Source organism: Cyprinus carpio, chromosome A3, assembly GCF_018340385.1.
Source record: "Cyprinus carpio isolate SPL01 chromosome A3, ASM1834038v1, whole genome shotgun sequence".
NCBI classification, from domain to species: Eukaryota; Metazoa; Chordata; class Actinopteri; order Cypriniformes; family Cyprinidae; genus Cyprinus; species Cyprinus carpio.
The window spans coordinates 20,879,558-20,906,668 of NC_056574.1; the positions used below are offsets into that span (position 1 = coordinate 20,879,558).

Below are 27,111 nucleotides of genomic sequence, written 5' to 3' on the forward strand. Positions count from 1 at the left end.
TATAAAACATTTTAAATACAAATATAAATCACTGTAGAAACATATCCACAAAATCATGACAGCTTAAAACACTATTAGACAAATTTAATAGTCACATTTACAACAGATAAAATACCGGACAAGATCTAAAACGGGACTAACACGATCTAAAAATAAACTAACAATAATCAGCGCATGAAACATACACGCATGTTCACGTCACACACAACAGCACCTTAGAGTGGAGCTAAAAAAAAGGCTGAATTTGAAATTTGGTACTGTCCCAGTTGCATAATCGAGTTGTATTTGTGTGCAAGTCGGTCCTGCACTGAACGATTCACATTCATGTTACTTTTTTATCCTTTGAAATCCACCAGTGTTCCACGTGAACGTGACCTGATGCAAGATAAAAATATATAAAGCAAGAATCCAATGAGAGCCATGAAATAGTGAGTCACGACTGGGCAACAGATTTTAGCACTATTGGAAAGTTGGTAGAGAAAATGCAGTGCTATTTTCAGTTAGGGCACATGGCATACAAATCCTCACACAGATGAATGCGAAAGAATGAAAATCAAACATAACACAGAGCTCAACAACAAGGATGACCCACTAGAAAAGTGGATGACAATTTTACACTTACACTGATTTCAAATTTACAATCACTTATTTTGTACATCCATTTTTATGCTTTTCACACTTAAGCGTTTGGTTGTATTCTACATTCTAGTTGGCTAACAAATAAAGGTTTTGTTAAATTAAAAAATAAAATAAAAAAAGACTTGGGATAATCTTGACAGAATCAAAATGTTTAAAACTACATGCCAATAAGTGAAAATGATTTTTCAAAGTTGTAAATAAAACGAAGACTAGAGTACACCTTATGAGAAAATACTATTTCAGTCTTTTTTTTTTACTTCAAAATTTCATGTTCAATTCAATGTTACTTGCCATTTCTTTGTACTTAATTGTAACATTTCTGAAATTTCTGAGTGCAGCTTGTTTCTAAACCATTGTTTTTTCCTCAGTGTAAGCCATTGTTTTTCCGCAGAAATTAATTACAGTCTAATTTAGCTATGCAATTTCCAGCTTGTTGCATGTTGTCTTCTTGCAATTTTAATAAAAGAATTTTAATGAATAAAAAATAAAAAGCAACATTCAATAAAAAAAAATATTTCTAGCAAATATACAGTAAAAACACATTGCTATTCTCTTAAAAATAAAGGTTACAATAGCATTTTTTGCTGTGTTTCCATAGAAGAACTATTTTGGCTTCTGCAGAGAACCTAAATAAAAAAATCTAAATAACCTTTTTCCACTACAAAGAAAACTTTGTGCATTAAGAAGATTCCGTGGATGTTTCTTCATTGAACCACAGATGCCAATAAAGAACATTAATTTTTAAGAGCATAAAGATAAAAATGGATCATTCCTTTGTTGAAAAATGTTGGCAGGCAAAGCACAAATCTGAACTACTGAGACAGCAGGAAAAATCCTTATGGTTGAACCCATCAACATACACAGTATTCAGTTGAAAAACTGTAACAAAAATGATCTCAGAGTCTTCTGTATAATCAGTTCATGTCTGACAGTTTTGAATGAACATGTTCAATTATACCTGATATCCAGAAGTTTAATCAAATCAGGTAGAGTTGCGTTGATTCAGACATAAACGTCTATAAAGTCTATTCCACTGTCTAAGAGAGACAGTTGAAGAGTGCTTTCATCAGTAGTACTGTGTCTTTTCGGTCCAGCTTGCGATCCAGTGTTTCTTATTGTTTGTGGTGTCCACAATCAAAAAACCCTGGTTTACCTGGTACTGTTCCTTCTTACAAATCTTCACGCCTTGGTATTTTGGCATAGTTCGGAAGTAGACAGCCCGCTTAAAAAAGCCACTCTGTGAGAAAACATAAAAAAAAGAGCATTGTGAGCAAGCATCCTACCACATTATCTTACCAGGATTATTATAGTGACAAGGTAAGTAGCATGTATTCAGAGAAGCTTTGAGAAATCTGAGAGCTTCAACTGAAGTTATTTTAGGAGATTACAAGATTAACATTAAATAGCAACTGAGAGAAAGCATTCCTTAAATTCTAGTGAAATTATAAAGAGAGCAAATTATTAAGAGATAGAGCAAGCGTGTAAAAATGTATTATAAATTAATTTGCAGATTGTGAAGGGGAAAAGAAAGCTTGTTATCTCTGTAAAAGAAGATGTGATCAGAAGGAGTTTGTTGCCTCAGTTGAAAGCAAGCTCTCAAACTGCCAAAAAGAAAAGAGCATGTAATGCAGAGAAAGTTATTAGTCTTGTCAAAGCAAGAAAAGGAGTTGGATTAAAGCAATATAAAGCTGATGCTTTAAACATCATTCTATCTTCAAGATAACAGCATCACAAGCCTGAGGACATAACAAAGAGCCCAACATATCAATTGGTTTCAGGGGGGAAAAAACCTCTAGTGTTTTTGAGAGCAATGAAGAGAGCTGAAACAGACAAGGCAAGCGTTGTATCTCAAAAGGGAAGAGGAAAGACAGTATTAGCAGAGCTTGTGTGGAATACATTATTGTTAATTAAGCCAAGTGTTTTAGCTAGAGAGCTGTTGGCCGTGGCACCTACAAATTCGCTATTTGTGTCACAAAGGCCAGTGAATCTCAGTCCTCCTCTGTAAGGCGGTCATTTTCAGATGGCTGTGTTTTCATTTCTGCTTTCTGGGCCTTGGCCTCATAAAGCTCTCTGGTGCTGGCCCTCTTGAAGAAACCACACTGGGGAACAGGATGCAGATATGAGCATTTAAACAAAACACAAGGCATGGCTGGAAGAATTGATCTAGACCTGAATTAGCTGCTCTTCTGGTACAAAAGTTTCGATATATGTGCGATATATTCAAAATACAGTTACAACTGCTATTGTAAAAGCTAAAATAATGAACTATACTTAATTATGTGGCCTATTTTTTACTACTGTAGGTAGGTATTTTAACATTCTATCAGTTAACAGAATATATGGTTATGATCAGTAAGTTTACAAGCACCAAAGTGCCATCATGAATCTGTGAAATGCTGCTTCACAGAAAAAGATTATTAAAATGTGTAGCAGTATGTGTTGTTTCTCTCAAGGTGGAGGTAAAAAAAAAAACTTAACACTTTGTTTATGGTGTCAAAGCATAATGATAAAATAAAGTCGTTGTTTGTGTCATTCCATCTAGAATAACACGCAGATGTGTGAACAAAAGGAAAGTGTGGATCACTGAAGTACAAAAGGATCCTCACCTTCCACAGTAAAATGACAATCAGACCCAGCAGAATCACTCCTGCCAACACGGACACAATGATTATCCACAGAGGCACTTCATACTGAAGCTCTTCTGCCTCTGCAGGTTCTATAGCTACTGTAAACTAAACACAGAAAAGAAGTTTACAGTCATTAATCTCTAATGCACCACAAATCATATACAGGAAATAGCCTCATTTTAATAATTATTTGATTTTCCCTCACTTATGCTAAATGTATGCAAGAAAAGAGTTCCAGACAGAAGAGGAAACTCGGAGATGTTGAGTTTGTACCTCACGGGTGTAATTGCTCATCTTGATGGTTGATTTCTCTGTTTTTAGACTCAGTGTGGCACTGCCTAACACAAGTACACTTGCAGCATTGTAGTCCTGTAAAAAGAGAGCTGCAACAATGTTATTTTCTGAACTTCAGAGTATTATGTATAGCACTGCACATTTGGGATGCTTCCTTTGTTGGACTACTTATTTTGGGTCACTGATGAAGGATTCATTCACGGCATCTGTCATGTGGCAAATGAACGAAAGACTTGGGAGGTGAGCTAATCATTTGTGCTTCACATAATTGTATTTAACTATTATGATTTCCTCATTTACAATATGATACGAGACTGTGTATGTGAATGTATATAAGGAATTTTCACTTGAACAAATCAACCTAAATAGAGATTAGCTCATTTTGCTGGACGAGAGAGTCAGTAAAATGATCCATTTATCATTATATTGGACACACTCCACTCAGGACATGGAGTACTCCACTAATCAGCTGATGAGTTAATTCAGCTGGCTTAAATATGGAAGACATCCAAATTGTGGAGTACTGGTAATGAGGCTCCAGGAACAAGCTGAAAACCCTTACAGGGCTACGTTCTCAAAAGTACTGTAGCCTAAGCAGCTCGAAGAGACCAGTGGTACCAATAGTTTCTGTAGTCTTTGGGTCTATGGTTTCCTGTGTTTAGTGAAACACAGTCCTATACAGCAAATGCTGACAAATATTAAAGTGTAGCTAAAAAAAATGTAAATAAGACATTTAAAATTCTTACTATATTTCACAAATTAGATCACAATTACATTTTAAAATTTCACATACCCCCCAAAAAATATTTGGAAGAAAATTTGTAAGAAATGCAAAATATAAATTATCGAAACAAAATATACATATTATACATTATACAAAACATTTCACAAAAACATTTTAGATGATAAAACTATATATACTATATACTGTGTTCAAAGTTAGTGAAACATTTCCATAGTTAATGTGAAGAAATACTTGTGGCAATATGACATCCGTTAAAAACCACACTTGGACTAGTTAAAAGTAATAGCTTACAAAAGTATCATTTGTTTGCAGTTGCCCCTTTGTTTGTAATGCGAGTTTTAATTTTCTTAAGACTCCAAATAGTTTTGGGGGCCACTGTTTCAACTTTAAGCCAAAGTATATTGCATATTGTGAAGGACTGCACATGGTGTAACAAAAATTAAACCACTTAAACCCTCATAAACTCGAAAAATGTCACAAAGCAAGTGTGGGATTTATCCTTGAGAGTCTGGCATGCAACAAGCCTGCAGTAATGAGATGAGGATGTGGAGTTTTGAATGAAAATGGAGCTCTGACCTCAAGCATTGTGCTGTTCCATAATCGTGCTCTGACAGTGAGATTGGCCCAGGTGTCCATGCCAAGCAAGGGGCAGGTGAATGTCTGACAGAGGGCACTTCCCGTGCCACAGTTCTGACATTGAGAGAGAATGAGCAGTGACAGCCAAAACATTCTTAATTTTGCCTTTGTCTAGTCTCTGTTGTATACTACATCATGCAAAGTATCAGAGGAGACATGCCAGTATCATCCAGTTGCCTAGCAACAAAACAATGGTTGAGGGAGACAGATATGCTCACCAGGTTGGCTGACGGTTTCCTCTGGACGGCCCGTGGGTTCGGGAGGGCCTGCGGTTCAGTCTGTTCAGACTCTGAGGAGGCCTCATCTCTTTTCATCCTTCTTGTCTTTTGCTCTGACACCTAATCCACAGGAGATAACACATCTATTACATTAACAAGCACATTATATAAAGTGCATGGCAATAAAATACTGCAGGGATGATGTGTTTTTGCAAGCCAAAACCTGAAAGTGTAACGAGTAAGCATTTTAGCACCTACAAGTTGGTTTCTGAAGTCAATGGGATTTTTATTAAAAGCCTGAAATAAAGTCAGTGGTTAAAAAAAGCACAATATATATATTTTTATTATACAACATAAAATACATCAGTAATAACACCTTGTAATTTTTTAAAGCTTTTATGCATCTTGACAAAGTCAAGTTGCTAACAAGTGGCAAAACTGAATTACAGAGGTTGTTGAGCACATTAAACATAATCACACTGAACAGGAAAACTCATCTACTCCCTAATCTGCTTTCACAGCCTTGTCGTGTTTATAATTGTGCTATTCTGATTTAAATTTTCTGGGAAAATTTACTCTTTTTTTAAATAAAGACTTCTGGAAGCTGAGTGATGTTGAAGCTGCAACTGTTCTGTAGTTCATCTATAACCTTAGCTTTTGACTTCTGGCGGTTGTATTTTGCCTTCATAATTCATAAAAGTTGTGTTCATTTGCAAAGATTATCATGGTGAACAAAATGTGTAAGAATCATAAACTTTTTTTGGTCACAGAGTTTATATTCTAATACAAAAACCAACGAAAAAAATTGGTTTTTGTTGAGGAATCCAGGGAGATACTAACTTCAAAGTTGGCCTATAGAAATACGTCATTCCTGTAGCGCTCTATTGGATTACGTTCCACCACATTACGGAATTCTATGTCATATTAATAAGCATAAATCACCTTGAATGAGAATATTTCGATTGTATGATGTTTCTGTCTTAGTTAATTCTCTCTTGAGTTCTTGGATTTATTTGTAGAGCATCTAGACCTCCTAAGCACATGTCGCACTGATTTATAAGCACAGAGAGATAGATAGTCTCCGAACCGCCCTGTTTCACATTAGGAGATGGACTTTTTGTGAAATAATTCCCACTCGGCCTTGTACATTGAGTGAGATTGCAGTGCAAGCTGTGGGTAATATAGTTCTGGGAAAGGAGGAGGTCCCAGTCCCAGCATGATTTCTTCTGCTGCTTCTCTCCAGGATTCAAAGGCTGGTTGTGCTAAACTGCTCTGTCATCAACACCATACTGCAGAAAAGCAATCAGTGACAGTCATACAACCAATCACTTACAGTGAGATTAAGGGGGTTTACGACGTTATTTTCAGGGACACAGAATTGCTTGGAGGTTCCTGCCATCTGAATCTCTGACAGATAAAGCAGCCACTTCTGATTAGCCACAGCATAAGGCCACTGAAAGACCACTTCCAGATACCCCAGATTTCCCAGAGGTTTTCCAGAAAGAGCCACCTGAAGACAAAAGAATAAAACAGGTAATTACTTTGAGTAATTGTAAACTGACTGTGTCTATTGAATGTATCTAGTAAACAACTTGTTTAAGGTTTTTAAAAAAGGGGTCGCATCACACCACATCTAGGACAAGCACAGGTATCGCACATAGGGCTCATCACAATTGACAATTTTCTCATAAACCAGCAGTTCTCAATTCCAGTCCTTGCGCCCCCCAGCTCTGCATATTTTGCACGTCTCTCTTTGTTAACACACCTGATTCAGATAACCAGCTCGTTAGAAGTGAGCTCCGTGCATGAACTGTGTTCCCATTGACATGGTCCCTACATAGTGTTCATTGCTCCCTACTCCCTGAGCAGGGGAACTCCGTTGAAGTTTGTTTCACTTCGAAACATACATTCACTGATTTGCGCTGCGCAACGGCTCTACACACGGATTAAATACAATTTAAATTCATGTCTTGCACACTTCAATGCACTTTTAATGGAACATATATGTTCGCTTCAAACTGGAATCATGGCGGAATATCCTGTGATGTCCACTTCGCAGGGCACTTACGTTCGAACAAAAAACAGAAGAATAAGAGAAACACAAAATATGCAGAGCAGGGGGACGCGATTCATACAGTCTACTTACGCTCCATTGACGGTTAAGTTTACTTTATCGAGCTGTCAAACCACACAACAAGTTGTTACTGAAAAATTTCCTATACACAATCTATCTTTTAGTCTTTGTTCACATGTTATTTTGATGACCTTTTTTTTTAGGGTTTTGTTTTGTGTTGGATTGGATTCAGCGTTTCAGATTTTAGGACGCTGTATGTCATCTTCCTTCTACGTCTGTTGTGTGACCCTCTTTACACCATTTCCCAACTAGGCCTGATTTAGTATGTCTGAGATTTTGTCTAATCAGTTGCTGCAAACAACAAGATATTTTTTACAGTTGTTTGGTTTCTATCTCCACAGTGTAGTGCCAGGTAGCTCCGCCTACCATGAAATTTAATTGGTCCAAAAGTTCCCACTCCACAATGCTGTATGTTAAACATTAAACATGTTCTCAAAGGCTGTGCTGTGTTGCATAGTACTGTTTCCTTACAGTGTGGACAGACAAACTGTCCAACACTGGAGACTTGCCACATCACAACTAGTTAGGAATGTAGGATGTAAAAAACATCTTGCCGTCAAGTTGAATTCCACTGGGCTTCCAATGTCACTGGTACTTTTCATGGCTGATTCTCCTACTACTTTTCCACTGAATTCCGTATTAAACTGGAAGAAAGGGCTACAAGAAAACCAGAAATTTTCAAATTAAGTTATTAGCAAACTGATTTGATTTTTGTAGCTCTTACTAAAGTTTAATATCAGGCAAGAAAAAGTATGAAATGTCTGTATAATACTGAAGTGTAACATGAGTCATTCTGACATCGCTTTGAAAAGTGGTAAAGCAGAAGAAAAGATCTGGTGAAATGCTCTAAGGATAGAAATGGCGCATAACTCACATATTAAAGAGGGGCTGTAGGATGTACTCCACCATCAGTACTCTCGACAGCGGCCGTAGATCATTCTGATCGCTCCACCTGAGAAGTGTAGATGAAATCATCAGCCAGAGTCCGAATCTGAATCATACCCATTAAACAAACCTCTTTTACAGACAATTGTTCTTTCATATGCAAGCCGTGTGTTAGTGGTTAAAGTTGCAGAACTGAACAGTGAATCGCTGAATGCTTTTGACCCTGTTTTTATGCACTGGATTCGTTCCTGTGGGTGGGTTAATGATATTCTTTATATATATAGTTCTGCTCAACTTCGCATGCTCCTTACAGATTTTGCCAGATGTTTATATATTAAGAAAAATAAGAGATCTTTTTTTTAGTAGTAGTACCTTGAAGCTATTTGATATAATCACTGAAATTACACAAACTAATACAAATACAAACTATCACATCCAACACAACATTAAGAAAAAGGGACATGTAAACTTTTGAACAGCATAATTTAAGTACAATTTTTTTGTCTTCTGTATTATATGTAAATATATTTCATGCTGCTACTTTAGGCAATGAATGAATGAGGTCTCATATCGTTAGATGTTTTCTCTCTAATTTAAAAAAAAAAAAATGCTAAACATTTCAGAGATTCTGCACAGGTTATGTAAACTTATGAGCACAATGATGTTTCTCTTGTGCCTTTAGAAGATATTGATTTTTTGCGAGTTCATTTCCTGCAGAGCATCTCTCCCCAAATGTTCAGCCTATTTAAAAATCTGAAGAACATAATGGAGATTTCTCATACGTTGAGAGCTGCAGTTCAGTCCGGATCTCCTGCATGTCTATTGTGATTTCTGCCGTTTCAAAGGTGATCTCAATCTGCACCTGTGAAAGACACAAGAAAATAAAGACATCCATCTTCATATTCATTACATCTGCTCCTAGAAATGCTCTTGATTACAACACTGTTAATTTAATTCACCTCCTATTATTACATCCTGTATCCAATAAATAATCATAAAGTCTCATCCAGTGCCCATTTAATATGGTTGTTGCAGTATGTCTGCTGATAAATCCCAGGGTAAATGTGCTTAAAACCAATGAATGTCAAGTCACTGATACCACTGAAGTCTTACCCTCTGATTGCTTTTGAAGGGGTCCCCCAGTGTACACAGAAGATAAGGCACCACGGGAGACCATTCAACCTTCAAGTTCTACAAGAAACAAAAACAAGAACCAAGTAAAATTCTGTTTACTGTCTAAATGTACGATTGCTGATCGGCTTCTACTGTATGTTGAAAAGCTGAGAAAACAACAGAATATTGAAATAATGCAATAAATATTACTTTAACCACATTAGATGTAACATAAAACCCTAATGTACACAACCGATGAAAAAAAAAACTAAGAAGAAACATCAGAATCAGAATGAACTTTATTAGTTATTTAAATCATAGTTTTTCACATTAGTTATTTAGAACATAGTTATTTAAAAAAAATGAAGAACAAAAAATCTATGTGCATGTAAGGAATACTTATTCTAAATGTCCAAACTGATAGCAGCAGTATACTAAATAAATCCAAAATAGTCTTTCCAAAAACTGCTGCTTCGTTTAGTATACACTATAAAAAGAGAAAATGTACAGTTGTTATTTGAAGGAGATATAATATTACTACAACTATTGCCTACAGATAGAAACAAAAGATTAAAGATTGCATATGTTTTTTTTTTACAATTATATTAATTTATGAGAAACAGTACCAAATGGAATCAATTCGGGGTCTAGATCTGGGTCGCTATACTGTATATGCTAATTGGTGATCTTTGATATAGACTATTACATGAGAAACTGTTATGGAGAAACTGTGTGGAAGTATTGAGAACTGTAGAAATTACACCAAAAAAGGTGTAATTTCTGAGGACATCTATTGATCTTACCTTGGGGTTTAGGCTGGAGAAGCTGAGTGAGGAGGGAATGGTGACATTTAGAAGAGCACCGTAAGCGTCTTCTCCTTTCCTGTCCTGTGATTTAACATTGGACACACTCACCATCAACTTCAGCTTCTTTACGTCAGTAGTGTAGCGGAAAATCTGGAGGCCATTCTGCCTGTAGAAACACACCAACAAGGAGTTCACATCACCATCACCTCTTTGAAGTAATGACAATTCCCATTCCATTCCAGTCTATTTTACGGCTCAGGTGATTGGATCATTCATGAGTGGTCATGAGCAAAAATGGGTCATTCTTGAAAGGACGTAAAAATCATATTGGTTAGATCCTTTCTTTGTAGTATGATGGGAGATATTCAGTCAAAAATGTATTTTCTATTCAGTCATCTACTTTCCCTTTCACTTAAAGAACGATACTGAGCTTACGTGGGGAACGGTGTGTTCTGCTCATCTGTGAATGCAGCCGTCATCTGAAGGTTGCTCTCACATTTGTTATCTAATCCACAGGCTTTTTGAATGTGAATCTAAAGAACGAAATGACATTGGTGGAATATAAGCGAGAATGTGAGCAGCTGGTTAAGGTGCAGACATTGTGTTTCCAAACAAAACATCATTTTGTGTTTGAGCGAGGAAAAATATGCTGTCAAAAGTACCTCAGCTCTGCCAGTCAGAGCGTATCTTTGGCTGATCACAGGAAAAGCACTGAGGTCTTCCAACGTCTGCCTGCCTGAGGGCACAGGCTCCACCAAAGACACGCTCAGCAAGAAAACTATCGGAGCAACCTTGTCTTGGATCGTTTTGGACTATGAGAGTCAAATGCAAAGGCAATATATCAGAGTTATACAAATCTCTGTATCACAGGTTTAATGAATCAACCCACTCAATGATAATGAGCCTTGTCACAAAGAATAAAATGGCAGTTTAAAGGATGGCCTTGTGTCATACCACTAGCTCCAGTTTCAGAGAATGACAACCTCCAGACGGATTAACAGACATATTGCCAGTGTATTTGCCCTCTTTGTTGTCAAGGAAACGAACACGAGGGCTCCGAGACGATTGCTGATCGGCTTCCACCGTATATTGAAAAGCTGTGAAAACAACAGAATACTGAAATATTGCAATAAATAGTACTTTAACAACATTAGGTGTAACATAAAACCCTAATGTACACAACCAATGAGAAAAAACTAAGAATAAATATAGTTATTTAAAAAAAAAAAAAAAAAACATTATGAAGGGAATTCTGCGAAAGTCACTTTATGGTTTTTCACTGTAAATTATACAATGACTTTTTCTTTTTCACTTCCAGTAACTAATTTTAAACAGTATTTTAATGTAAAATGACATTAAATGTAATCATAGTTATTCACCTTTTATAGTATGGAAACTTACTGTTAATCAATTAACAGGTTTTTACTGTAGCAGTTTTCTGTAGCATCTTTTACTGTTCAAATCACAATCATTTTTAACAGTGTACATTTTTCATGACAATAATATTTAGAGAGGTTGCATTTATATTTATGGTAATAAACTGTGATGTGGGACTTACTAATACTCTTCTGGGAACTGGTACTGCCAGTGCTGAATGTGTAGGAGAAACAGAATCTTGCTTCAATACTGTATGAGGAAAACACAACAGAATTAACTGACTTTGTCACAGAGACATAATTGATATTAAGATTACAGCCGTTGCGATTAAATTATGAAAAATATAGATTACAGCATAACATTTAGATCTAATTAGGTTTTTATTTACAACCAGTGTTTTGTTGATCATCGGATTGATTTGAGCAATCAGAAGTGTTTAAATTTGTCCATAAACAGTATTGACAACTGGTTCTATCGAGTCAGTCTGATCCATAATGGATCCATCCATATTTTATGCTTTGGAAAATAATGAACAGTTATTATTTTGTGACAATGTAGTCTTCTGACATGACTACTGAAGTGGCTCATTTCCATGTAAATAAACTAGTGTGAAAGTTGGAGTGAAACGTTTAAGGATTCATTACCAGGCATCACAGTCTTCTGGGCTGATAACCGATGGTGTCACAGTGAAAGAATTATTCAGGTGAATCACAGGACGTGCTTATGAAGGGGAAATGAAAGAAAACACAATGAGATAAAGACTGCAAGTCTGAAAAAAATATATATTATGCCTATCAAAGTATGATAATTCACAAACTGTGATAAAATATTTAACTGACTGATTGATTTTGGTCTTTGTTTGCTACCCTGATGCAATGCAACTAAAATATGCAAAATATTAAAATATTGTGACACAATCAAATCACCTTAGCAAGACCACACGATCATCTAATGATCCAACTGCTATGTCTGGGTAACTGTTGCTGTCCACATCCATGCCACCACTGATAGAATAGCCAAATGTTTGGAATCCACCACCTGGGATGTCTTTTCCATCAATGATCTGAGGAATAATGTTAGAGCAAAATTTACATAACACTAACTACATATAATACATAGTAGGACTATTAGTTGGGATGTGCACCTATTAACCAATGACTGATAATGTGAACAATGATGGGCCATGATTACGTGACGCAACTTTTTGCTAAATGAATGAAACAGACCACTCTAACTTGAGATAACCTCTTTAAAAGTAACTATTCAAAAACATGGCACATTAAAAATTTCAAGCTGGTTGTGACGAAAATAGTGTGCATGCTTATTATGATTACTACTGTAATCTGTAGGCAGTCTGCAACAGACAACCCTAGAAGTGTTTTTCAGAAAAAAAGATGTTCTTCAGAACATATTTGAGAACTTCTTAAGAATATTTTTTAAGAACTGCACATAGGAACATTCATACAAACTTCTAGGAACTTCTTATTTCTTCTTATTTCTCTTATTTCCTCTTATTTCTTTAGAAGTTTTTTGTAAATCTGGGCCCAGGTTTTAGGACTGAACAGCGCTACAAACATGCTAGTTTATTACTTATAAAATTTTAGTAGTAACTATACACTCTTAACACTAAATATTTCTTGATATTCCCATCTCACCTGGCTAGGCGTTTGGGAAATGCTCGTTTCGTTGCCCATCCATATATATACACTGCCTTTACTATGATATGGAGCACCAACAGCAAAATCTGTTAAGGAACAGAGGAGTGAGAAACAATCAGAGTCAAAATAGTTCTTAGTAATGCCACAAGAAGGCAGCAGAGTAAAATGTCCTTGAATGCACTGTTCTGATTAAGCGCTGCACACAAAAGTGAATTCATGCAAATAGCCAGCACATTAGCAACAAATGACTAAAGCCATATACATGTTATTTTGTACAATCAGGCATGCAATTAAGCAAGAAACCCACAAACCTACCTTGAAAGCCATCCTGGTTAACATCACCAATAGCAACAACAGCCATTCCAAAAGCTGAGTCCTTAGGCCCAGTGAGCATCACATCAGCTTTGTCACGAAAAGACCCATTCTGGTTCATATAGACATACACTGCCCCGCCTTTATCTTTTTTCCGGTCAAAATAGAAAGGGGCTCCAACAATCAGATCCTTCCATCTATATGGATAACATGAAGACAAGTTAAATCTCCATGTCAAGATCTTCTGTTTCACTAATGTTGAGGGGAAACAAAAAGCCAAGATTTGTCTTTACCCATCATTGTTAAGGTCAACAATTGCAACACTGCTGCCAAAATAGGATCCGACTTGTTCCCCCATGACAGTGGCTTTTATTTTGACTTCTCCACTGACACTGGCTTTAAAAACTTCAGCCATCGACACAGATCCTCTGGCTTCATCTCTTGGAGCTCCTGTTACCACTGTGTCTTTGTCTTTGCTTAGCACATCTTGAGCCACAGCTATAGAGTAACCTAAAGAGCAATCAATCAACAATAACAACATGCAATTTTCTGCCTACATATCGACATAGTTGCAAAGGAAATGTGATATAAATTTATGATAGTACATATAAGATTTTGTGTTTCAGGAAAAAGGCAAAACACAGGGATTCATTATGTGAATAATAGGACCAAGGTCAGTCAACAGTTGACAACAAATGCTTATAAATAAGAATACAACACGAATAGTACAATTGTAATAGAAATAAATCAACTAAAATTATATTTGCCAGAAAATCCAGAAAGTAAGGTTGTAGCACTACCTTACCAATGTAAATATTCCCTCTTTTCAAGTTTGGAAGCTTGCTCTTCATGTCACCAAACTTATCTTCAGGGTTATACCACAGGGAAAATGTGTTTCCTACGTATGAAAATTATTAGAGAGGAATTTAACATCATTTTTGCATGTAGAAGCAGAATGTTTACAGGAAAATAAATTCCCCTCACCTTGCCAGTTAAAGCATCCAGGTGCACCCAGGAAGATCTCTGTCTGAGTGATGGCAGCAGACATTCCAGCAAGACACATGCCTTCACTATTCTGATTTTCACTGGGGTCACACACCTCACTGTATGACTGCCATTGAGAGTCTGCTGTGTTATACTGTAAATCATTTCCACGAACATAGCATCTCCCAATCATCCGAAAGTTGGTTCCAAATTTCCGTACATAACGATGGCCACAGGCCTAGTAAATAGAGTGATGAATATTATGTTAGGATGGTAAGAGCAATCTTTTTTGTTGATTGATTTTTAATAGAACAACATAAGAGAGGTCATTATTATGAAACTCACGAGTACACGGCCCCCTGGTTGACTCTGACTGGCTATCGACACACCTAGCCACATCCCATCCATCGCATCATTGTTAGGGTTTGGTGTGTCTTCAAAATCTGCAGAACACAAAGCAATTATTCTGATTTGTTCTTTCTGTAGTACCATGCAGACATGTGGGACACAACAACAACAATAATAATAATAATAATAGATAAAAGTGAAAAAAAGGCTAATTTAAGTCTGGTATGAATGGCATTATTATTATTAATAATAATAATAATGGTGATGCATTGTTATATAACTATTTATGCTATTATTAGTATACATAATAATAAATAATATTTTATTATTATATATTATTATAAATTACATAATATTTATATTATTAATTAATATTGTATTACTACATAATTAATTATTAATATTATTTATAAAAGGAGGAAATAAATAAAGACAAACACATTTGAAACATATGCAATTTACAAATATCAACAGATAAATACATTCCCGTTAATTAATTAATTTTTTTCATACATTTAACAACTATAGATTTAATACATTTTTAGTTCATAAATTTCTAATTGATGTTTTATTTTCGTAAATTACATTAATTATATAAATGTCATATAATTTTCCCTGTATGAAATTTGTAAAGGTAAATAAGTAAATAAATTCATACATTCATTCAATCAGAAAAAGAAGAAAACTCATGGCCTGTATGGAGGTCAGGAAAATTACTTGAGCTGAGAAGGTTCAGTCTTCTGCAGTCTTTGGTGTCTGCAGTGATTGGACAGGCATACACATCTCCAGTCTCATTGGCTGACACTCCTGACTCGGCTTTCTCTTTCGGTGCTCCTACAAGAAGTCTGAAACATGTGTAAACCTAATTGAGCTCAAGTATGTCTCAAGGCAGGGTATTACGCCACAGTTGCCGCAGTACCACAGTAACGGCTATCTGAGACAAAAAAAATAAATAAAAAAAATTCATACAGCACTTTCAAGGATAAGGCAGAAATTCACATTCAGCAATGTGTCAGGTATTGCTTATATTTGACCTTATCCTCAGAATTTAGTGGACACTGCAGATAAACTCCAGCATCTTTATCTTTCTGGGCTTGTCGGGCTATGTGAACTGATTTTAATTGGAAGGGCTTGTCAGAACCCATTATTTCTAGGACACAGTGCAACTATGGACAGAAAACGTGATTTAAAGAGCTATATGCTTTTAACTAAAAGTATCTGATTAACATTAAGCATCTAAAAACCACAGGAGATGGCGATCACATTTTAATTTCATTTTCACATTTTCAGACAGTATAGTGAATGGATTTCATGTCTATACTTCCCTCCCTCTCTTTCCACAGGCAAGCTATTATGATACATACATCCTTTATTCCTTGCAGGGAAAATCGCAAACTCAAACTCCTCCTATGTAACTGATTTGATTTTGATCACAAAAACTAGAAAACCCACTTCAGCCATCGTGGAACAGGTGCAACAGCCCTTGAGGAAGGTGAGCAGAATTAAAGAGGCATTTCATTAAACTCTAATCACAAAATCAATGAATTTTATTTCAATGTCTGTGAAACCGCGACAGACATAATAATGACTAAAGCGGTGCTGCCTGCAAGCTCGATTCATTAATGTTTCATGATTTTTGGAGAAACGCACCCTAGTTGCTATTATATCCACCTTGCAGCCTGAGGCTTCATAAATATTCCACTCTGTGAGGGATGAGATCTCATCAGATCATAACTCGTGTCTAACGGGATTATGAATGGGCTTTAGTGGGTGATATGGTCATTTCATCTTCTTTACAATTCTGTTTGGTGAATTTTAACAGAAATGTATTATGTCTGACAGTCTAATCATCACAGATTTCATTCCTTCAACAGAGAGTAACATGAAGTTTGCCACAGTGAGTTTTGTATTTTTTTTATTCTTGTATGCCAGATAACTATGCAGGGACAGTTATAAGTAAGATGTTTGTAAACTGAAAATAACTTAATCCAGACTTATTTAAAAGGATAGTATCTAAATTATGCCATCATTATTCACCGTACCAAACCTGTATGACTTTTTTCTTTTGGTGGAACCTAAAAGAAGACATTTCGAAGAATGTTTCAACTGTTTTTGTCCATTTAATAAAAACCAATGCGGTCTATTGTGTTCCATTATATGGACATAAAAACAAAAAGATATTTTACAAGAAAATCTTTTGTGTGTGTGTGTGTGTGTGTGTGTGTGTGTGTGTGTGTGTGTGTGTGTGTGTGTGTGTGTGTGTGTGTGTGTGTGTGTACTACAGAAAGTCATACAGGTTTGGAACGACATGGGGGTGAATAACAATTTTCATTTTGGGTGACCTATACAATTAAAATCAAAATTGAATGTCTGTCATATACACAAATTCTACAAGTGAACATTATTACTGAAATACGTTGCCCCAAGTAAACATGTTCATTCTGACAACACTCCTTTCAGAGGTGATTTATTTTTGTTTCTGTACTTGTTCATATTCATCACACATTGTGGTGAGGTAGACTATAATGAGGACACAGACTGAGGTCAGAGTCAAAGGGAGGGAGAGAGAGGGGGAAGACAAGGAGGGACAATGAAAGACAAGTGAAGGTGAAGTGAAAGACATCCCTCCCTCTCCCCTTGGGCCTAATTTCATTTGGACCCCAATGATTGTCTCCCTCAAACCACTATTTCAAACAATCGGCTGGCGTCTCTGCCTCAAATCCTGTCATGTGACTCCAAATTTGCTTTCAGCAAGGACAGGACAGGAAATGAGAAAGTCAAGAGAAGATGAGTGAGCAAGAAAGAATGTCAGACTCTTCCTTCTATGCGTAAGTAAGAGGGTGGTCATAAAAATAGTACTTGAAAATTAAATTATTTGTATAAATTTTTTTGGTGCAAAAAATAAAATGTGATTAGTCTGACTTATAACACAAAGAACATCATGCAGTTTTCATGCAGATTGTTCAGTGAAGCATATTTCCAGTGCATTACACCTGGGACTGTTTGTGCTTAAACAGATACCAGTTACATGACATGGGTTTTACCACTACAGTTATTTGCATGTCTGGTGGTGAGCACTGCAGCACACATCACAGAGGAAAGTTTACAAACCACAAGCTGGTAGGAGGTTCGCATTCACTGGTGCTCCATTTTATTGAATCTGCTCGGCTTGAGAGTATATGACTCAACCTAAACAGATTAATTTAATATTTTCCGCAGCATTAGTCTTCATTCTGCTTTTCTGTCAGATAGAAAACAAACTGCAGTATGTTTGAACTGCAAATAACACTGAGATTTCACTTTTACTTCATGGTCTAGTCTAGTGAATCTTTTGAAGCCATATACTGACATTTGGTATTTTCCTTAAGAAGTTTAGAAGCTGGAATATTTTAATAGATTGACTCTTTTACTTTTTAAAAACCTTTATAGCCCTATTTATACCTCTTTTTTATTTACATGGTGATACTGAACTTATTTGACTTGTTAAAAAAAAAAAAAAAACTATGAGTCAGATCACAGGGATCACAACTTCCTGTAACCTGCTGAAGAAGGTGTGTCTGCTTCGACAGTTTCACTGAATTAATATCAGGGCCAGAGTTCACATTTTGCACCTTTGTTTGATGTGTGTGCCTCCACACGGCACAAAAGGATTCGTTCTAAAGGCCTGAGCTTTCAGTAAATAGTCCTTACAGAAAAAAGATCCCACTGGCCACACTCAGTATTTGAGACTGTCTGGCAATGCACAAAGAGCTTGACTAGGAGAGAAAAACTTTCTGGCAGTTTTGCACACATTCAAGTTCGGGCAGGTAAAATTCATGTCCTTTATCTCCCACATACTGCTATGAATAATAATAACAATAATAATCATCTTTATTTTCTATAGCGCCTTTAAATGTTACATCTCAATGCGCTTTACATAAACAAGTAAAACAACAAAACACACCATATGTAGATTATAAAATAAGCAAGAAAAGAAGAGATGCCTTCTTTTGGCCAAATTCTAGGCAGTACTGCATATGTCCTTTGTAGAGAAATCAGTCCAATAATGCACTGCACTCAGTGATAAAACAAATCCATCATGGTGAAAAAAAAACAACAACAACAAACAAAACTGAACAATATCAATAAAAACAGTTGATTCTATTTGAAATTGATTATTTTACCCTATACTCATGTGTTGTGTGATGTGTATTAGTAGATTATCTTAGTATTAGTTTAGCGATATGCTAACATCATCTTTGTTTAAAAACTGTTCACCATCATATATGCACATAACCATTCAAAAGGGAAAAGTAATTTTTTTTTTTTTTACTTTTATTCAGCAAGGACAAATTAAAATAACCAAAAGTGACAGTAAAAGTCAAAATAAATGCGGTTTTGTTTTATTCATGGACTTTCTATTCGTCAAAGAATCCTGAAAATAATTACGATTAAAAAAACAACAAAAAACAGCACAAATTTTAAAAAAAAAAATAAAAAAATAGCTGTTTTAAATCTTTACAACAAAACAAAAAAATTAAAATGATTTCTGAAGAATCATGTGACTCTAAAGACTGAAGTAATAGCTGCTGAAAATTCAGTTTTGCATCACAGAAATAAATGACATTTTCAAATATATTAAAATAGTAAACAGTTATTTTAAGTTGTACAAATATTTCACAATATTACTGTATAAATGCAGCTTTAGTATGCTTAAGATACTTCTTTCCAAAACATTACAAATCTTACCAACCCCAAACTTTGAACAGTAGTTTAAATCACATTTCATAAAACCATTCCCTTCTTCATCATTTATCACAAACATTTAAGCCTTTCTTTACAGGAACCTCATGGATCAGAGCTGCTATGGTAAACTAGAACATTCACAAGGTGACAGATCTCATTCTTGACATACCAGCTGTTACAGATTAATGGATAATATCTAATCCAAAAACCCAGGATGCTACACATGCACAGCAAGTCATTATCCCTCTAGACTTTCCAGCCCAGAGGTGAGACAAACCTACTCTACTTCAGCTGAAATTGTTTTATGACATGCTGTCTAGAGCACTCAATGATTTTAAAGTAGTGGAGCCCGAAGTTTTCATAGTGCCTACCCTACTCAGTTGACAACTCAAGCACCATAATGATATTTTTAATAATACTCAAACGTAACATCATCATTTTGTTTTCAAGACTTTTCAACTCTTGTCATGATTCAAGTCTTTTCAAATCTTGTAATACGTGATGGATGAGCCTGCATGTTCGCAAATGACATTAACGATAACCAACCTTATAACCAACCGATAACCAACCTCTGAGACTCGAGTCTCAGTGCCGGCAGGAGTTGTAGGTGGGGGGAGTGCTAAAAACAGAGCTCTCTTCCATCCTCAATACCCATGGCTGAAGTGCCCTTGAGCAAGGCACTGAACCCCCAAATGCTCCCCGGACGCTACTGCTCCGAGTGTGTGTTCAAAGTGTGTGTGGGTGTTCCCTACTCACTGCTGTGTGTGTGCACTTGGATGGGTTAAATGAGTTAAATGAGAGCACCAATTCCAAGTATGAGTTACCATACTTGGCAAATGTCACGACTTTCACTTTCTTTTTCTTAGTCAGGGTAGCACCATATTTAATTATTGACAGGAATGAAAATGAGGCTGTGAGGGATAGAAATGCAGCGCGTTCAATCGATGGTAATGAAGTTTAACAACATATTGGTTATCCAGCTGAAGAAACGTCTTTCTAAAGAAAACTTTCAATTGACAAAAACTCCATAAAACACTTTTGAAAGTTGTGAGTTGGGAAAATTACATGAGCTGACGAGTTACATGAGTGTGCGCCATTGTAAAGACACATCCCTCACATCTTTGTTTGCATCCACTTTAAAATTTGGTCACACTTTAGATTAGGGAACACATATTCACTATTAACTAAGAGTTATCCCTCAATAAAATCCTCATTTGCTGCTTATTTATAGTTAGTAATGTAGTTGTTAATTTTAGGTATTGGGCTGGGTTAAGGGATCTAGAACATGGTCATACAGAATAAGGCATTAATATGTGCCTAATAAACAGCCAATATGCTAGCAATATTCATGCTAATAAGCAACTAGTTAATAGTGAGAACTGGACCTTGAAATAAAGTGTTACCTTAAATTCAATAAGGTGTCTAACGTGATTAAGGTCTATTTAGTGCATTTTCAAGTTTTGCTACATGCAAAAGAGCACTAAATACCAATTCAGGCAAAGCTTTAAATATCCGTTCATTTGAGTTTTGTTTCTGAATCTGTTGTTGTCTTACAGTAAATATGTATACTTCCAGCTTTGCTTAGACAGACAGGTAGTACATTTGTCTGGCACCTATAGCCATGACCCAGATAACCTCAGCGGCTAGCAGAAAAAATACCACAAGCTAAAGCAGACGGGAAATCACATCACGTTTAGCTTAATTTTACACTAAAACCTGAAAGACAAAACTGACAAAATCCAGTGTGCAACAGTTTTCAATGGGGCAGAACACTGTGATTACAAATATTTGAATTGAAATTAATTAAACAGCAGTTAGTCGCAGCCCTCTAATTTGAATGACCAAGCAGCACATGAGCGTGCCAGTGCACTAACAGCAAGCTAACTGAAATGACTTTGCAGTTCTTGGATATGTGAGAGAATTACTGTTAAGTGGTATATAGTTCTATATTTGTCATCCATTAATAGCCATTCATGCTATAGCATTAACACCTTGCAAAAGCAGAACACTGCACTCACAGATAACTCTGAACTAAGTTCTGTGTTTAGATTTGAGTAATGAGACAGAACAGCAATAGATGAACTACAGGTCAGAGTCAGTGTTATTTCCTCAACAGCTTGTTTCAACAAACAGTCAGCGCGGCCATTTTATATAAAGCACCTCAGGTGATCAGGCCAGTGATCGGTGATATATATCCTGGTTAATCAGTCAATGAAAAGTGTAAAAAAAATATATATATAGTTAAAATATTATACACTACTATTACATACGATATGGTTTAAACGTTTGGGGTTGTAAGCCTTTTTAATGTTTTTGAAAGAAGTCTCTAATGCTCACAAAGGCTGCATTTATTTGATCAATAATACACAAGTATTGTGAAATGTTATTACAATTTAAAATAACATTTATTTTAATATGTTTTACAATGTAATGTATTCATGTGATGGCAGTGAATGATTTTTCAGCAGCTAATTCTCCAGTCTTCATTGTCACATGATGCTTCACAGTGAGCTTGAGTGTTTTTTTTTTTTTTTTTTAGGCTAGTATTAGTTTTTTGAGATACTGAAACTGGTGACAAGAATTATGAAATATCTATAGAATCAAAAATTTTGATATCATAAATACCTCATTTAGCAAAAAGAACTATTTTGTGCAATATATATCGTTACCGTGAAATAAAATTACTCATATTGCGATAAATGATTTTGGTCATATCGCCCACCTCTGGTTAGTAGTCTCTTATTGGTCTGTTTATCCAAGCCCTCCATAAAACAAACAAAACATTTTAATCCGCAAACAGTGATTGACAACTCTGACAGAAATTCAATGACATCAAGGCTATAATGTGACCGAAGTTGACTGTTACACTTTCTTCAATGCTAGATTCGTGGGCCTTGATATCTCCCAATAATAAGACCGTCTCTGGTTTTGATCAGCAGGCCACATCAGCGTGAATCATTTTGTGAAGCAACTAGTACAACTGATTCAAAGCTTCAAAAAGTTTAGTTTCTCCCATCATTAAAAGGAACACCAGAGGAACACAAAACAGTCCATCCAAGGTGAACGAAACCAGACCAGATCAAGATCAAAAGAAACACAAGGGCTATACACACACAGACACAAACACACACAAGAAATTGACTAACAAGACAACAAGAGTGACAATCAAGGGGGACAAATTAACAAAAAGACTACAAAACAAGCACAGTAACTGCACTGCGTACCACCCACACTGATTATGTATTTTCTCACATGCTAAATCCATCATCAACAAATAGGCTTTAAACATTTGATGCAGTTGTTCAGTTGGTAAATGGATCTCAGCTGTGAGAATTTCAACTTGTGGGCTTATAATATGATACGATATTGTCAGACTGAGTCTGAAATTTGTCTTGCGTTACAGCAGGTTCACTCAAAATTACAATAACTTTTCACATAAACAACACAGACTACAGAGCTTTCCCACACACACACACACAAAAAATGTAAGCATGATGAGAAGTTGTCTATGGTCATGAGGGTCTGAGAACATTCAGCACACCAGCAGCACTAAAGAACCACAGTAAGGAAAAGAGCCATCACAGGAAGGAAACAGGTTATTAGTCTATGACACTGTGTGAGACAAATGACCAAAGATCAAACCACAGAAATAGTCAGCCAAACACAGAATGTCCTTGTGTACCAATGAGCCAGTCCTTTATGTGTTCGACAAGATGATGGATGTCTAGCCAGTCCAATTAATATCAACATGACTGATCTTGTTTCTCAAATTGTCGGCGCAGATAAGATCAGGAGGACCTCTGAACAGTTGATGCATACATAAATCAGAAATCAGGAGCGGGGACATTTATTCTCAATGTGAAAGAGCAAAACTCTTCCAAATTACAAAAACATAGCAGTTTCCTAAACAACTTAAGAGTTTTCTTCATATTTTTTTAAATCGCCATCAACAAAGAAGATGCAGGGAAGCAGACAAATGCAGTGCTCTTCTACTGAGGTTCAATGAAAACTCAGACAGCTTCACATTAGTTTGGGACGACTCCACTAGGACAATGACAAAGGCAGACACAAACACTGAATCTGTTTTTCCTTTGTTTTAACTTAGCTGCATTTAAAACGACAAACAGCAAACATTTACACCACCCTGTTTTTGCAGAGACCACAAACAGAAATGGGCCAGTCCAGACACCACTTGTGGTACAGTTTCCTACATCTGTTAACAATGAAAAGACATGTCTTATGATTCATTTAGTCTTCTTTATGTATACTTCATTCTGTGTCTACAGTGGGTCCTATACAGCCAATTATAAGTATTATCAAATCAAAGACGATTTGATTATCCCCATTGTGCTCACAGAAATTACACATGAAACGTTATAAGATGAGACAAATTTTTGTGGTTTCATTGTGTATATTGCTTTAGGCCTTTATATAGGAGTCTGTAATGGTTTTTAAGTTGTTTATAAAATGCTACCTTGTGGCTCAATCATATGCTGAGGGCTAAATTGAAAAGTCAGGGTGTTCTATTATGGCACCATAAGTGTCAACAATTAATATGCTTCAGCAATACCTCTGTTTTAAATAAAATCACAAAGCGCCAAGTATTTTGCCTGAGCACTCAGAAAACAAACGACAAATCATTATTTTGCACTGTTATGGTCATATTTATTGGTTATATGCTCAAATGCTATGTTTCAATAAAAGTTGGGCTGCATGTTGCAAAGGGCATTAGGCCTACATCCATCCATAATCAAAGAAAACAGCCTTTGTAAGTCAATGCAGTTGCCCGGCTGGCTTTCTTTGTGAAATCTGTGGAATTCTAATTTCCTGGGGAGATAAAAAAAGCATTGTGTGCAAACCAGTATCTACCTGCGCTATAGTGCACGATTTTCTGCAAAGCTGGTGTTTTTTTCTACTGCTCCCACTGAGTGTCTTTGAAAAAGACTTTATGTCCCACTATAAAATTAATTTATAGGTGTTAGACTGCAGATAATATGATATTGTTGTTGAGCTCAGTCTTCTTGCATACTACTAACTCACTCTGTACTAGTTATTGCCTTATGAGGCTGGTGGTACAGGTCTCACGGCACTCATAAGCTCCAATTCATTTAGTGAGAACCATAAATAAGTGAACTACAAAGCGAAATCTACTGCTTCAGTCTTGAGCAAATGGGTCACAGAGGAACTTACAGACTATTGTAAATGATCAGTTGGTTTACAGAGATATTTCACTGCAGCAGGTGGTAAGTGGTCAATGTGTAAATCTCAGAATGCCTTAACCAACATTAGTTATTGTTTATTCAGTTACTATGCCCATTTCACAACTGTTATTCCTGACTCTGGCCAGCTGTACCTATTAGGACTTTTATTCATCACTTTCAGTATAAAATCTCAAAATGTGTGTTGTCAAAAATAAAAATTTGAGCAACAGTAATTGAGAACAAAGAAGGCAAAAACTGTTGTAGCAACCATAAAACATTAGACAAGCAGATGCATGACCTGCCCAGCCCTAAGTCAGTAACGAGTGGTCTTATCACTGTCTCATATCCTGTTGTGAAATGGAGCTTAATCATTTACCTGAGTTAATCAAGTTAATTCAACACCACAAAAACAGAAACAAGAAGGTCTTAAGAGCATTTCAAAAATTTCAAAAACAATGACAAACATAACTTTTTCAGGTTATTCAATCTTCATATCACACAGTCATAAGAGTAAAAATAAGGTGTGCAGATTACACTGTAGTAGTAATAAGATGCCATTATTATAAGGATCTATTTCTACATGATCCTATCCTTAATTTAGTTTCGTTGGTATGGCCTAATATAATCAGGTTTATTCATTACTAAAAAAAAAAAAGTGTATTTTAATTATCTTTTTTTAAACATATTTTCCAAGATAATAATTTTTTTTTACAAATATTATGATTTTTGAGTCATGAATATCAATAACTTTTCTTAGATTTTCTCCATTCACCCACTGTGCAATTTCATAAAAGGGTCAAAATATGTCATATTAAAACAAATCTTAAAGGGGTCATACGACGTTGTTTAAAAAAAAAACATTATTTTGTGTATTTCGTGTAATCCAATGTGTTTACGTGGTTTAAGGTTAAAAAAACAAACATTATTTTCCACATACTGTACATTATTGTTTCTCCTCTGTGCCCCGCCTTTCTGAAACGCATCAGTTTTAACAAAGTTCATCGGTCTGAAAAGCGAGGTGTGCTCTGATTGGCCAGCTTACCAGTGCATTGTGATTGGCCGATTACCTCAAGTGTGTGATGGAAATGTTATGCAAATGTTAAGTAAACTTTCCTCTGTTAAATGTGCTGCACACACTTTGAATATTTGGGTTGTACTGTTCTTGAACAGGTTTGTAAATAAAATGTAACCACTGATTTCTAGTTGTGTCCTCTTTTGAAAGGTTAAAAGAAATTGTTTGGCTTTCGCAACGAAACACAGATCTTCACGACATGTCTTCTTTCTTTGAGAATAGGCTACATTTGGGCGGTTTAATGCAAATCTTCCCACACAGTGACGTAGATATGTGGATGTGGACATGGCTTTACTTGTGTAAAGAATATCTCTTTCGGTTTGAGACTTTAATCTTTGTGACTTTACAGATCTTCTGTATGCACGAACAGCTTTTAACACTCCAAAGTCAAAGGAAAACAGGAAATCGCATCATTATGACCCCAAGACTCATTCATGATGCAGGTCTAAAGGTGTACTCTGGTCACATGACAACAAAATGGCTTCCTGCATGATGGTAACTCCATACTGACTTTGATTTGGTGAACAAAAAAAATATATTATTATTATTATTAATAATAAAAACTGAAATTCATGAATAATTTATTATTTATTTCACTTGGAAAAATACTCTGGACAGTTACACCACCTACATTTTTTGCTTTAAACACTTAAAAATATCCAAATGACTTTCAGCATGCTCATCATAGAAATAAATAAGCATTCAGGTAATATTTAGTAGGCTATAAATCGCATTTGTAATTAAATCTTGGCTGCATAACTAAATAAATGCAGACAAAAGAACAGGCGTCACTGACCCATATAAAAAGTAACTAAAATATCGTTAATGCAGAGATAAGCTCAACAGGTGCACATCCGTGAGCAGATTTTGTCCTTATCATGACATTTCACCTGGAGTCAGGTAATAATAATAAATTAAAAACATACTTACAGGTGTCTTTTCTCTCCTACGACCTGCTCGTGTAGTGCAACAGAAAGCCCAAACAAACTGCCAGCTGTCTGTCCCTCTTTGGCGACTGCAAACCTCACATCCAAGTTGAACGCTGGACAGCAACGAGCGGCGCTCAACACGAACACCAAGACAACAGTGTTTTTACTGAGTCCTTGCCGGTGAAATGCATTCATTTTTTCTAATAGTCACTCCAATGTTTTTGTTAGGCGAGACAGAAACGGAGCGCGGAGGAAGATGAGTCTGTCAGGGTCTGAACAGCAGCGGATTTGTCAGACTGTGAACTGAGAGTTCATATTCATATCATTCTTCCGGGTGTTCGCGCCAGACATCGGTGAAAACCGGACTGGAGGGCATTGAAATACAGACACCTTGATAAAGGGCGGACT

At 36.0% G+C, this 27,111-nt stretch overlaps 1 protein-coding gene across 1 annotated transcript; it reads right to left on the reverse strand.

The window, feature by feature from the left end:
• Positions 1–69: 69 nt before the first annotated feature.
• Positions 70–27,111, reverse strand: LOC109045412 (integrin alpha-3-like). Its single transcript, XM_042722950.1, has 26 exons — positions 26,705–27,111; positions 15,494–15,621; positions 14,774–14,871; positions 14,429–14,666; positions 14,250–14,342; positions 13,738–13,954; positions 13,448–13,641; positions 13,130–13,218; positions 12,401–12,537; positions 12,119–12,196; positions 11,656–11,723; positions 11,052–11,194; positions 10,760–10,909; positions 10,533–10,630; positions 10,095–10,263; positions 9,292–9,369; positions 8,961–9,040; positions 8,168–8,245; positions 7,848–7,950; positions 6,493–6,669; positions 5,160–5,279; positions 4,882–4,995; positions 3,540–3,635; positions 3,246–3,371; positions 2,593–2,738; positions 70–1,876 (listed from the first exon to the last, which is right to left on the reverse strand). Exons 1-25 carry the CDS (start codon positions 26,896–26,898, stop codon positions 2,628–2,630), a joined length of 3,177 nt encoding a protein of 1,058 aa, XP_042578884.1. The 5' UTR covers positions 26,899–27,111; the 3' UTR covers positions 70–1,876; positions 2,593–2,627.